This window comes from Microplitis demolitor, chromosome 3, assembly GCF_026212275.2.
Source record: "Microplitis demolitor isolate Queensland-Clemson2020A chromosome 3, iyMicDemo2.1a, whole genome shotgun sequence".
Classification (NCBI taxonomy): Eukaryota; Metazoa; Arthropoda; class Insecta; order Hymenoptera; family Braconidae; genus Microplitis; species Microplitis demolitor.
In genome coordinates this window covers 19183889-19198402 of record NC_068547.1, presented here as the reverse complement: position 1 = coordinate 19198402, position 14514 = coordinate 19183889, and the positions used below count along the sequence as shown (strand labels likewise).

The following is a 14514-nucleotide window of genomic DNA, read 5'->3' as shown; positions in this document are numbered from 1 at the left end:
CTGCGGTTATGATAGGCGATAAGTATAACGATTAAAAAATATTAAAAGGGCTATGAGTATTTCAGAGTGTACTCTTTTGATATCAGCGAAGCAGTAGCAGGGCTCTGTATATAGTACACAATAAATGGGCGGTGAAGTGCGCGGGGTCGGCTGTCTAAACAGACTTTAAAGATTTGAAAATGTAATGGCGATGGGCTTTGGCCAGATTTGCATGTCACGAGCGCGCATCATATATCTGGATTTAACGCACCGCCTCTCTCTCTCTCTCTTTCATTCCCTCTCTTACTCTTTTTCTTGTTCCCCCTTGTGTCGTGAAACCACGCAGTGATTCCACGACATCGGCAGAGGGTAAAATCGCGCGCGACTAGGGGCGCAGCTTTCAGGATCAACCTAAGATCTCAGTGCTTTCGTCGACTACGAGTGCGACTACGGCACACACTCGCTCTGCCACTGAAACATTTTAGTCTACTGAGTACAGATAGAAAGAGACGATAGACTGTTGAATACACGGGAACATTTAACACCATCGGGCTTACTCAATGAACTTGAACGTGATTTATCGAGTAGAAAGAGATGAATAACTTCCACCATAAGCATTCACTATTAAAGGGTCTCTTTTAAATATTTAATTTATACTCAAAGGTTTGTACAACCATTAATAATTATTATCTCAACAATGCCATTGCTTAGTGGGTTTTAATTATATTTATATTGATTCATATAAATATATTCAAAGCTAAAGTTCATTTGGCATCCATAAATATATGTATATAATATATACATGTATAATATCTACAAATGGTTCCATGGTCGTGATGGGTCAACATTAAATTCTAAATGTCATGACTCTCTTGACGACTCAAGAGGTTTAATAAACAAACTTGATAGGTTTTAAAAAATTATTACAACATAGAGAATTTAAATTATGAATCAGGTTAATAAAACGAGAATGTTATGAAAAAATAATGTAAGGTAAAAGACCAAGTACCCGACCACTCCATGTAATTGTATATTTGTATTTAATAAAAGTTAGTAAATAGATATACAAATACATTAATGATCGGGTATTAGTTCTCTGATCGGGTACTGGGTCTCTTGCCTTACTTTTTTACTTGTAATTTAATAAACTATGATTTAAATAAAAAAAAAAATAGTATATTACATACCAAAGGCGAAAAGTAGGACATTTCAACCCGGCTGTATAATTGCCTATAAGTATACCTTCCTCTGTGGTTTGAATACAATTTTTCACCAGATCTGCACCCGAAAGTATAAATTTTTGCCTTTGTTTTGGGAAAAATTTATTACTATTTGGGAAAAACGTATCAATATCTCAATTTCTGGGTACTTGATTTTGTCTAGCCTTCCCTTAAACATAAACACATGTATAAAATTAATAACTGTTACAAGTACACATTTCATGTGTGTCATAACAATAGATGTATCTACTGTCTAGTTTTATTTCTGAACGGAATAATCCCTGATACATTTTGTGAGAAGTAATATAATATTTGAGCGCATATATTACTCCAATGTATTTAGTTTCTATATATTGCTTTAATGTCAGTACGCTAGACTTGAAAACTGAGACTTGAAGATTTTGAGATTTTGGAATCTAAAGTTTTACAGTCGCGGAAAAAAAATAGACGCATTGTCTAAGTACGAGTATGAAGCAAAGCCTTAAAAAAGTATGAGAATGGACGGAGCGTTTGAGCATATTGACAGACTAACGATCGCAGGGAACAAAGCCCAGTTCGTTCAGCGAGTCAGTCACGTGATGACGTGATGAACCGCTTCCGGCGGCGAATCAACCCCGTGCTCGGAAAGCGGGCCCAAAATAACGCTTGAAGAACTGCGACAACCCACCACAAGACAGACATCAATCAGTTAAAGTTTAACGTAACCGAGTTGGTGCCTGCTTCAAAGCAGACCAGGACCAGGTGCCCTATACTCCTCTTCTTCCATCTCGTCCCTCGCCATTATTTGGGACTGGCGAATGTTGAGATTGAGACTATAGCTGGTAGATGATCAAAGAAAACGGCAAACTCGGTTGAGAAAGATATGTTTGGTGAGGCTGCCGCGTAAAAAACGTTTATGTTGATGAGGTATCTGCGATATTCGATCGAATTCCTCGGATCGAAACGTCGCGTCGTAGAATTGAGGATTCAGTAGTTTGCTGTTACAAAGTCAGGTCGTTAAGGGATGTCCGAATTGTAGGCTTCACCTAAATAGAAATAAATAAATGCTGCAAAAATTAGTGAAGCATTTAAAATGATAAATGGTTAATAGATTTAGTGCAGAGGTTCTAGTGACGTGCTAGATGATTTTAACGAGGCCTTGAGGGACTTGGAAAGAAGTGAACGTCGTCGTTGTCGTTCATCTGGCAAGAGGGTGGAATATCGTCGCCTGGGGGAGTTGACACGGCATTCACCCCTTTTAGTCAACCGAGAGTGCGGTGCCGGGTTCATATACTACAGACTCGTGGACGGAGAAGAGAATAAGTGAACAAGTAAAGGCGCCATTGGTTATCTGATAAAGGGCGGAGGACTTTCTCCAGCGGTATTCGCATGGAAGAAAAGGGTTCGTTAGCTAGTTTGGACTAGTGGTTGCTGGGTAGGCGTTTTAAATGCATAACTAATGAGACAGTTGTATAGACCCTGGTGTTGGACGCTCTTATTTTATTTAGTCCACCAAACTCTCGCCTCGTCACTTCCACGTGTCATCGATATACTAGCGCCTTTAAGTCATTAAATAGTTATTCGACTTCACACATTTATTTAGTATTTTAAAAGTATTATTTATAGTTATTATGCTAAATTAATTTTCACATCGAGTTTGAGTATTTAAACGATAAAATTTGTCTGACGATAACTTTTGAATACAAGTGAAATGTGTCCTGGTAATCGATGAAAATTTGCTTTGGACAGCAAACTCATCTTCAATTAAATCAGCAATAATAATAAGTGACACGTGAATAATAATTATGTAAAAGTTACAGTATAATTTAGCGCGGTCATTTAAATGTGAAAACCTGTCGTCGATGCTCAAGTGTCAATAAACATCAACAAAAATGTCAAAATATATTTCCAAGTCGTACTGAGTTTTAAAAGCAAATTCGTGTTTTATCAGTTGTATTTATAGTTATACTCATATTATATATTTATATATGTATATAAGTTTATATATATTGCAGGTTGCATGTAAGATTTAAATATCATTGGCGTTTAGTTGAGGAGAGAATGTTGCGGTTCGCCAACACCATCAGCCTGAAAAGTCTTTAGTAGTTTCCTCAAGCTGGAAAGTAAAAGATAGTGTGTTGCGGTTAAGACGAGGACGTTATGGATTTGTTGTGGCAAGTATTATGAAGGATAGGAAGCCAGTAAAGATAGTGGTAGTTGAGGTAGGTGGTTGAGGTTGCGAGCAAGATGAGTTGGAGGATGTTGATGGGGGAATCGTGGTGAACAAGGAGTTGCTAATGAGACCGTATGTAATTAGGGAGCTCTCGCGGCCTAATGAAGCGCTTATACCTTAGCTACTAACCCTCTAACACATATACATATATATGCAGACACATATATCATGGATACGTACTACAGATAGCGCATGCTCAGTATGTAACTGTTTCTCACATGCTCTTAAACCTAGAAAATAATCTGATTACACTGAGGCTGCGAATAGGATTCCTCTGATGAGACACAGAAGGATGGAGCTAATACTGAAGGTAGATCACGGTGACGGGGCAACTTTGGCACCTATACTTAATTTAGCGCAGTGTTGATCACGCTTGCAGCTTCCAGAGCAAACTTGGAGGATCTAAAAGGGTCTTGAGATTCGAATGAGCTCAAGTTGAAGCGAAAGGAGAGCAAGGAGTAGGGGAGGGGGGGGGGTTAGAAGCCGAGAAATGGAGAAGAGATACACCTTCGCACGACACGCTCTCTCGCATCTCTTGGAGCGACCATTACAGGATTAACCTTTCAAGGATATTGAGACCAGCACGAGCGAGATTGCTCGACGAAACACCAGGAGCCATTAGTTGTAGGCCCCATTGCTTTAAGTTGATACATAAATTATCAGTACATTCAGATTTACTCTTCTTATCAATGGAAATATATTTTTTTGTCCTCCGTTTATTCGACTCTAAATATGTTATTTTTATAAGAATTTTTTAAATTTATAGTTTTAAATGAATTTTTGTTGCGTATAATTAATGACGATAAATATTTTAAAAGTGTTTTGCATAACGTTTAAAAGCGAATGTTTGAAATGTAAAAAATTTTATTCGTTTTTAATTTATAAAATTCTCAAAAAAACAAGAAAAAAAAAGAATGCTTGGAATTATAAATGTAGGCTGTTATCTCTCAATTCACTCAAGGGAAGCTCAGGAGCAGGAGCAGGAGCAGAAGTAGATGAGCTGAGCAGAAAGTGTCTCCTTGGTTCGTGCTGGTTAGCTGCACTGGCGGCATGGAAGAAACGCGATCAACTCTTTTTTTTTCTCACTCTCTTACTCTCTTTCATTCGTTTATATTCTTATTTTTATTTTTATTCTTATTCTCATCTGTCTTAAAGCCACAGGATCGTGTGGCATGGAGACACACCAGGGAGGGAAGGAGAGTGAGAAGCAGTAGAGACACGGCTACTGGAATCACGACTTAGTCGTCTCCACTCTTCACGGATCGAGCCCGTTATCTTTGCCGATTTGCATATTAAACTAACTCACAACGCGCGGCATATTTCAGGGCCCAAGTAGATATGTAGTGTGTGCATTCGTGTGTGCCCTTGTTGCCATCAACCGGGATCCACGAAAAGGACCCTGTAACCGAGACTGTCGACTGGCGAAAGAGGACACACAGAGGATCCAAGATAAAAAAGTATTCTGGTATAGAAAGGCTAAAATAAAACCTATGAAAAATAAATACGTTCAGGCGGTTGCTGATAAAAAAATCTTTTTTTATTTATTTATTTATTTGGTTTTTAAATCGACAAGTCTCAATGACTAACTTGTTTCCAATATGCATTGATAAACCCGTTTGTAGAAGGTGCCGCGGGATTCGATTACACTGATGCACCTCCATGAGAAATGCGACTCCTTAATTGCCTGAAAGAGACATTAGGCTACTAGCTCAATGCTAATTATAATTTAAAATATATACACTGTAAAAAAATACCTGGGTAAGTCCTGGTGGTGTAGGTGTTAAAATTGCCGGTGTTAAATTTCAACACCACACCGTATTAAAGAGTCCATTTTTTACACCGCTCTTTTTACAGTGCAGTAGTAGCCGTGTTTAGAAAAAAAAAAAATATTTATTGCTACACCTTTTTCTTTATTTGTTCTAGAAATTTATCATTGTGATGACAATTTTTATAAACATGAGATTTAAAATTTGATAATATCTGGACTAAATTATCAGTATCGTGACCAGAAAAAGGTCATTGTTGTGTTTTAAAAGTGATAGGCGTAAAAAAACATTAAATTATGCGATCAATCTTTGGAATATGCTTCGACATAGTCAAGTGTAATAATAAAGAGTCGAGTTTATATGAGACAATGAAAAGAATTTTATCAAATGTTAAATGCTAAATTATTGTTGTATCACGTTCTTGATTAGCTGTCGTGTTTATAAGTTACTCGGGATACATTAATATTGTGCATTCGACGGTATAATTCATTTGAGTGCATTTATTTAAACTTTAAAAAGAATTTTAAATGAAATACTGCAGTTTCTTTATGATTTTAATTGTTTCAATAATACTACCATCGAAAAATGAGTCCGAAGTAAGTAAAATTTTTTAAAAATATAGTATTTATTGGTTTTATTTAAATAATCATAATTTCTGAACTAGGGATTTATACTAAGAGATTGGCTCTACAATTGTTTAATGAATAGAAAAATGACCACTACTTCAACTATAAGCACTTCAAATTCTTTGACTGGAACTACTATTTCTCCAAAAATAGCTGCCTTTCGTATTAGAAATTCGGTGGCTCCATTTACTCCATCTACGACTAATGGTAAGTTTTAGACTGAATGTTGAGTATTATTGATCAAATAATTCTACGAGTATCTTTAATACTTATTAGTATTAAACATTTGTAAATTAAAATACAGTCTAAATCTTATAAATTTTTGTTAGATGATGATAGTGATGATGTTTATGTTTATTATGATCATCTTGACAGTGATTATGGCAGCAGTGATGAATCTGACGACGATCGCGGACTGTAAACCTCGAACACCTTTAGCTAAACTATCATAAAAGCAATAAAATCTGAAAGAGTATTTAAACAGTAGCAAATTCCAACATCAGAAACTGCTCAAAAAGTGACTCTTCTAGAAGTATTGCAGCTTCATTTCAATAAAAAGATTTTGTTAATTAGTTATTTAATTATTTTAAAAATTGATACACCAAATTCATAACTCATTTACTCATGACATATAACATACGAGGTCCAATTTTCGATGACGCCTTATTTCCTTATCTCCCACACGTCCTTCATAAATATTCACAGCCGATCGTTTTCACAATATTCAAATGCCTGTAAAATAAAAAAAATAAAAAAACGATATCACAATCCTTATGGAAATTAATGCGTTGCACGTTATTATACCGCAGTAGACAGTCTAACAATAAAAAAAAATAAAAATCGAAATAAATAAATAAATAACAGACTGAAAATAAAATAAAAAAATTTAAGAATAAGAATACAAAGTCTTCATCATAGCCCGACAACATCTTAATTCGTGATAAAAGGTATTAGGAGACGAAAGCTGTTTGGGTGGCTCCTTTTCGCACTGGCGGGCTCAACAAAACTCTCCTTTCATTTATATAGTCTTCCTCTGAAGACTCGTACCTCAGTTCTTCAGTTATATACCTCCAGTGTCTAGAGGATGGTCACAGAACACGCAGCCTTCTTCTGCTTCTTACTCTTCTTCTTCCTCTTCCTCTTCGCCTTCTTACTCATCTTGTTCGTTACTCTTCCGAGTAACCGTGGACCGCGACAAGATTAACATCATCCTCTTGGTTACACGCGAATAAGACAACCGACCAATAGCAAGCCGAGCTACTGGCCTTTCCTCATTAGTAATTACCACCTTCGAAGCGAAAGACCAAAAAAAATTTGGATAAAACGTTGACAAAATAAGAGAATAAGTTACTGAATCAAGATCGCTTCGACTCACACCACTTGTTTCTCCTTTATTCAAAAATATTTTTCTTTCATTTGATTTATGTCTATAGCTTCGGAACCTCCGTTAAAAGTCGCGAGAAAATTATCCAACGAACAAAAGTTTTTATTTGTTTTAGTTATAATTCATTAGAGTGATGCGATGTGTATTGTTAATGCAACGCACGTTTGATATTCTCGTGACTCTCATTACTCATTAGTGCCACGAAACTCGTTGAAGCGCAAATCGGCATCGGGATACTGGCCAAGTGCCAGTCTGTTGATTCATCTTCGTTAGCATCTTCAATAAATGCATTCAATTTAATATATTTATACTTACATACTAAATATATATATATATATATATATATATATATACATATATCTATAGATATCGATATAAAAATCAATTGAATAGAATGACTGTTGAATTGAGCCGTTGAATATAAAATAATTGAATTAATCGGGTGATTCAGACTGTGTGAAAAAAATAAAACAAAGTCAAATACCGGATACGGAGACACTTGTGTTGAGTGAAACCCAAAAGTTCAGGAATGGGGTCGTCTGTATATTTTTTATGACGTGCTGTATATATAATTAAGTGTGTTATGACTATAGTTATAATATTATTTATGATTATAATGTATGTTGTATTGGGTGGAATAGTTATTGACATGTTGATGATAAGTTTTAGAAATTTAAAAACTAACAACAGCAACAATAAAAATGAAAATCAAATATAACAGCCTTAAGTATGCATAATATGTGTGATGTTCAGGTATATATGTATCGGCGAAGCTATTAGTGACGCACGATGCTTCAAACGTCGGCACGTGTTCACAATATTATTTATTATTTATGCTAAATTATGCAGAGCCGGTCCACGCGGCCACTGCACCGGCCAGCTTGCCTATATCTGTTCTGCTATATCCCCGCACGCTGAATGCACATTTAACATATTTTATATATAATACATACATACATATATGTATTAATCTGTCCGAAGAGTTGTAAGAGCGAGACGCGACACAATATTTTGTATACCCTGCTGTCAGGTATGCAGCCATATTTATATCAATTACGTGTCATTTCTGTAAACTCTGCTAATTGTCATGTAAATGTTACACCAAATCCTTTAAAACTACTGTCGTAATTACTAATTTTTAATATTTCGAAGGTATTTTCATAATTAAACAGTTGGAACAGTTTAATTTTTGGACGTACAGAAGTATGGGAAGGATTTTAATTAAGGTTAGGAGACAAAAATGAATTAATTGATAGCTGGTATCTGGAGGTTTTTCTTCGAGTGTTAGTGGTAATTAAGTGAAAAGCCCCGAGCACAGCCGCAGGCATCGACCCCGAGCCGACGCGAGTAGTTGGGTTAACTTGGAGTCTAACGAGTCTGGAGCAGCATTTAATTCTTCATTAGTGGAGGCCAGTCGGCCGTGAAAGAAATGAAAAACGATCAAACTTTCAATACCTTCTGAGAGTAAATTGCTTTTTGATAGTTGTAATACGCTGCTGTCTCTATTTTTTACCCATTAAAGGCACTTATTTTTATTTATTTTTCACCGTCTGCTTCTTTTCAAATTATTTTATTTAGAAAATTCATTACAATTTCAGTGAAGTAACTGTGCGGAAAAATAATAACTCTGTAAAGTGTTAACAGCAAGACTTAACGAACGGAATAAAAATAAAAATGTTGTGAAAAATCGTATAACAACACTGTCTATACATATTACATATATATAGATATAAATGTATGTATATGTGGGTGGATGGGAGTAGAATAGAAGGGGTAGTTGGAAAGCAAAGTTACTGACGGCTCGTTCGAGGTCCCAACGGCGCTTTCGGGTTTTGATAAAACGCCTAAACATCAATCGGACTCGAAAACTGGCCTGTAATTCGAGTTCTATTCGGAGCACGGGAAAACAATCGTCCTTAGTGTGATAGGAAGCTAAACGTGCTCGTCGGGTCAATAGATGACCAGTCGAGATACATGTTGGAGGTCGGGTGATGCATCCGCTGAATATGTATGAGCCCGCGACACCCCATAGCACAGAGAGACCGAACCACTATCTGTGGGTGATAGTGGGTATGCTGTATGTCTCGCTGGGGTCTACCGGGCTGCGAGGCAAGGGGGTTGATACATCGAGGGTGGATACTGACTGCTACAGAGGAGTCTAGCATGTGTAAAGGAGTAAACTCTGCAGAGAGATGCTCGATCCCATACGAGTAAGCGAGAAATAGTATAGTGGATCTGTGTGTGCATGAGTGCAGAGCGTGGAGTAGACGCGGGAATTGGAGCCAGATAGACGGAGAATACTCTACAAGAGACAGAGAGAATGAGAGCTTATATCGCAAGAACCACCCCAATGGAAACTCGAGCAGAGTCTCACCCATCATACACACTCCTCTGTCTCCTCTGACTCCTCTGATGCTGCCACACCTCGTAGTCATAGTAGCTCGACATACACACACACACACACACACACACACACACACATACACATATACATCAACGAACCAACCCACCGAGGCACATCCTTGTGTGCTCACCTCTCAGCTACAGAGAGCTGTCGCGTTATCTTAGGAGACAAAGTTACCTCGTAATTCCTTCGCGAACAGATGCCGATGGTTGCCGCGCGTGTAAGACGATGGTTCTCACCTCAAACTCTGCTCTTAGCAGTCTGCCTGACCTCGCACTTAACTTCTTGTCGTCTGTTTCATTGCCAGATCACGCTGATGCTAAGAACCTCCGACTAAATTTATTTTATTCTCATGATAATGTTATTATTTTATTGTTGTATATGAACACGCGGATTCTCAATTGTCAGTTGTCAGTTATGAATTATTACCAATGGATTATTTTAAATTGATGATGATACTGACGATGTACTTATGATAATACGACTGCTCGTTGCCGTCCGGTTGATGAAAGAGGTTTAGGAGAAACGGTTAAAGATATGCCGATAATTCAGCTTTCCGAGGGAGCATCAACGAGGGCTGAAGACGAGTAGTTATTTGGCAAGGGGTTGATCTGCCGATGAGAATGCTTTAATATATATGATCCTCTAAATAGGGACGAGGACGGTTCTGCGTGAGCGATGAAACCCACAAGACAGCATGATATATATATTGCTGGGATTAGGGCACGTTATAGTTTTAAGCTCGTACCATCAGAATGCTCATGGTTCTCAATTAGCTTAATATCCCTTACAATGTCTGCTATCAAGTATTATTAATCACACAATTAATATCGATAAACAAATACAGTCAATAACAGCTCGACTCTTATTTATACTTGATTATCATGAAGATACCATAAATAAAATACTCAACAGCTGATTGGTTTAATAGAGACAGTTATTTTTCTAATAGCCGATGTATTATTTAATGTTAACCCTTTTATTTTCGTGTGAACTCGTGCATAGTAGCACGCCTCGTTGAGCGCCACTGTAGCTCTTGAGGGTGCTAAATCGCCGCAGTATATATATCTGCAGCTATATAAATATACATGTTTATATCCATGTCTATGTACAGGCGTGAGGAAGAAGGGTTGATTCGAAGGAGAAATGCCATGAGATTCTCGCGGGGTTTTACGCGATGGTCCGCCGCGCGGATGCTTTCTGTGGGTGGAGTTGAGGGTGATAATACTCTGCTCTTACTGCCAGAGAGCTATAAAATATATCCAAAGCAATGAGAATAAGCTCCGTATTGCTGCTGGGAGTAAAGGAGTTGAGGGTGACGACTTGTTTAGCCGGGAGGGAGCACCAGACGCTTCATTACCAAGTCCAACTTCATTTCTAACCCCTTCTCTCATGTATAAATATATATAGACATGAAAATGGGGTTACACTTGCAAAAAAAATATCCGATGATAATTAACGAGGGTTTGTCTTGACGCTTGATGACTTATTTAAAACCAAAATATTATTTTTATCCTTTGGTAATAATTTGGCTGGCAAGTTAACAAACCGGTCAGACAAATTTTTTTTTTTGTTTATTTATTTTTAAGTCGTTTGCAGTAAATTAACAATAAGAGTAACTTACGAGATTCTTAGCAGGCATTTATTGTGGCCGCGCCTTGTGTATGTTTACCCACTAATTACGCCTTAACCGAAGGACTCAGGCGGTTTTTATCAACCGTCTATCTCATAAATGATGCATCGTGAATTACGTTCCTGTAATTTATTTTTATTTTTAATTTTAACTATAGTTTAAAAAAAAACTAAGCTGTGAGATGTCTTGCAATAACTACAACTAGTTAGTGATTTAATTTTGTGCTCACCTTCGGTATAATTATTTTTTTCACTCGGTCTTTATTGCTGGGAAACTATTCTTTAAATGTAAACTGTAGTTTTTTTGGCGAAACGAGATAATGACTAAAAAAAAAAAATTAATATGCGGTTTCCGGGCGTAGATTAAAAAAAGGAATTAAGATCGTAAAACTTAAATGTCGGGACTCGTTTAAAACACTGAGTTGGGAATAATAATTATTTGTTTTTTAAATAAATAGTGTGGGGGCTGTATAAAGTTATGTGATGTGCATGGTGTTTTTGCGAGGTGGATCACGTGTGATACAAGAATGAAAATAAGTTTATAAAATCAAAAGAGCAATGAAGCACTGCGGCATACATAAGAAGAGGGAAATAACGCGGTAGTTTATGGGATTATAAAACTCTCGTAAACTGTCGTACGTCAAACTTTTCAATTTTATGTTTCGGCATTCGAGTTTTTTATTTTTTACAGTTGTCATATCGGTCGTTTCCACCGTTTAAGGAACTGAGCGCATGCCCGCTGAGGTTTAAAGTATTTTTTCGGTGGTGAGAACAGTAATAAGGAATTGTAAAAAAGTAAAAAGAGCGATAGCATATTTTTTATTTTATTTTTCGTATATAAAGTAAGGGACTTTATAAATTATTGCTGGTTTTCAGGTGAAATATTTTCTCTGGTTATTCTATTACCGGCAGAAAAAAAAATTTTATAAACTAAAGTGAAAGAAATAGATTTTATCAGGATAAATTCCAAGCAGACATATGTCAAGAAAAATGTTTTCATCTAATACTGTCGTACAGGAATCGAGAGTACATTAGGAACCCTCATAAAAGATCCAATCTCGATAGGATGTTTGTTAGAAATACGATTAAATTTATAGAAGAGGATGCAATCGGACGGTCGTTCACACGTCCGTCATTAAGACCACCAGAGCTTCTTTCACCCCACGTACGTGGGTACTTGTGCGCCTTAAACACCAGATCGCGAGCCAGACAATTTTGTGTGATACTTGCATCACGTTGCTGATAACATCTTAATAGAGATCAGCGGTGCTTTGAGAAGATAATTTGGTTTTCGATCCGGACAGCTGTCGTTGGCGGTCCGGCGATCTCGATCCTCATTTCGGGGCTTGAATTTCTACACGTTATTTTAGGTGTGATCAACTTCTCGCCATTCATGACACTGATAAGATCTCTCAAAAAAAGCTGAATACATTATCATTATTATTATTATTATCATCACGACAATAATAATAATTATTTAGTATTATAAATTTGCCATGCAGCCTTTAACCATTAAAGTACATTAAGAATTGCCTCTGGCTGGTAGATCTACATCATCGTGTTTTCCCATTCCCATCGTCAGTGGTCTTGTAGACTCGCGGGCATGTACAAGCACCAGTAGCTCAAGTGCCGTACTTAGCGAACCGAGAATCAAGTGGTCTTGAGTGAAGCATTTGATGTGCTTAGGCAAATGTGCCGTCACCAACTCGCTGCATCTACAATCTACAACACTGGCTGGCTATAAGTGAGTGAGAAGATTATCAGAGGAAGCCTGTCAGTATACTTTTGGTGAATGCATACTATCAGATAATTTATGTATTGGTGTAGTGTATGATATGCATGTATGAAGGGGGAGGGGGTGTGAGGCACTAGAGTATCAGGGCCAGAAGGGCGTGCTATGTTTTTGTAAAAAGGTGTTGGGTTGGAACTAAGAAGGCTCCGTGCCCCGGGGGAACATGAGCAACGGGCCAGCAGGGAGAGGTTACAGATAAAAGAGAATTGTATAAAATGGGGTGCAAGAGAAAATTTTGCTAGGTATGTGTGTGTGGGTAATGGTAACACATCGGTGTTGAGGATAGTCGAGAGAAAAAGAGAGAACAGGATGAGGTGGAGGGTGGCTGGCTGGTTGGAAACAACCCAGAGATGGAAAAGAAAGAATTGGTGGATGGTTGATGCCCTCGGGTGATGTAAAAGGTGCTAGAGGCAGTCAGTTACCATTTTCCGAGGCTTGACAGAATAAAAATATTTAAAAAATGTCTGAACTGAAATTCTGTATCTTAAAGTTAGAGCTCGGATGAGCGGTGTGATAAAAATAAAAATATAAAAAATGAAAAGTGTGTGCCAAGTGGAAGTGGATTTTGTCGGAGAGTATGGTGTATGTTAGGGAGAAAAGTCGAGAGTCGTTCCTATCTGTCAAATTTCATTTCACGCTTCCGAGAGTCGTCTGGACTCTACCACGGGGGTAGATATAGATCTCTGGTGACACCTCCGTAACCAGCAGTGAAAGACAGTAAAATTGAGATTGTACTCTTTTACTCAACATCATCTGGGGTGACACTTTTTTCTTTTTTTTTTTTTGGTCGGATAATATTGTTGTTGAAGATAAAAATCATAAACTTACTTATGCTTTTTGAACTTTATATATCTGTGTATACATCAAAGTTATATAAACGTGTCATTTCTAAGATAACGCTAAATAGATTAGGGTGACTGTAAATTGTTAACTTCAGTAGATTCAACCAGTAATTTTGAGTAGACTGAAAATAAAAAATAAATACGTTTTAGGATGATGAGCAGCAGCATGGTCAGCAACGTATTTCAGTTAAAAGTGGGTATCGATCGACGGAGACCTTGATGGTGTATCATCCCCGTGTTCTCTTCTGCCATACACTGAAAGAACTTTTACACTCAAAGCACGTACTCGGGGGCAAGGACCGCCGCAAGCTCCTCTCCTTTTCCCCGTGCGTCTTTTGGAGGAGCTTTGCACCAAGTCTCTCATCCAGTTTCCTTCGCTTCCCTTTGAGCTGATCCGCTACTTTGCCCTTATTCTTAAACTTTTATTTCTTCCTTTCTTTCTTATTCTTTCTCTTCTTTCAGTACTCTGCCTATTGTATATTACCAAGCCACTCTGCTATCTATTTCTTCAAAGCTCTTACCTACTAACAAAATTTGTTTTGAAAAAATTTTTTCATTATTATTTCAGAAAAAAAAAGAAAACAACAAAACAACAACCGTCATCATCATCATCATCATAATGCTTGAGTGCATGCGCCAGGAAAATTGCATCCTGCT

General features: G+C 37.3%; 1 protein-coding gene across 2 annotated transcripts; it reads left to right on the top strand.

The window, feature by feature from the left end:
• The first annotated feature begins 5647 nt into the window (after nt 1-5647).
• On the top strand, nt 5648-6555 carry LOC103574569 (uncharacterized). 2 transcript variants are annotated; one of them, XM_008554046.1, is made up of 3 exons: nt 5648-5773; nt 5842-6010; nt 6179-6555. In XM_008554046.1, the coding sequence occupies exons 1-3, from the start codon at nt 5705-5707 to the stop codon at nt 6253-6255; spliced, it is 315 nt and encodes a 104-aa protein (XP_008552268.1). In that variant the 5' UTR covers nt 5648-5704; the 3' UTR covers nt 6256-6555. The 2 variants fall into 2 exon arrangements, with proteins under 2 accessions (XP_008552268.1, XP_008552267.1); XM_008554045.1 differs by having other exon boundaries at nt 6133-6555.
• The last annotated feature ends 7959 nt before the right edge of the window (nt 6556-14514 follow it).

What these genes read in the sequence shown, in the direction of transcription:
- LOC103574569 (XM_008554045.1), top strand. Translation starts at nt 5,705, where the DNA reads ATGAAATACTGCAGTTTCTTTATGATTTTAATTGTTTCAATAATACTA. An exon ending in CATCGAAAAATGAGTCCGAA is followed by an intron (nt 5,774 to 5,841) that starts GTAAGTAAAATT and finishes TTTCTGAACTAG; the next exon opens with GGATTTATACTAAGAGATTG. An exon ending in TACTCCATCTACGACTAATG is followed by an intron (nt 6,011 to 6,132) that starts GTAAGTTTTAGA and finishes AATTTTTGTTAG; the next exon opens with ATGATGATAGTGATGATGTT.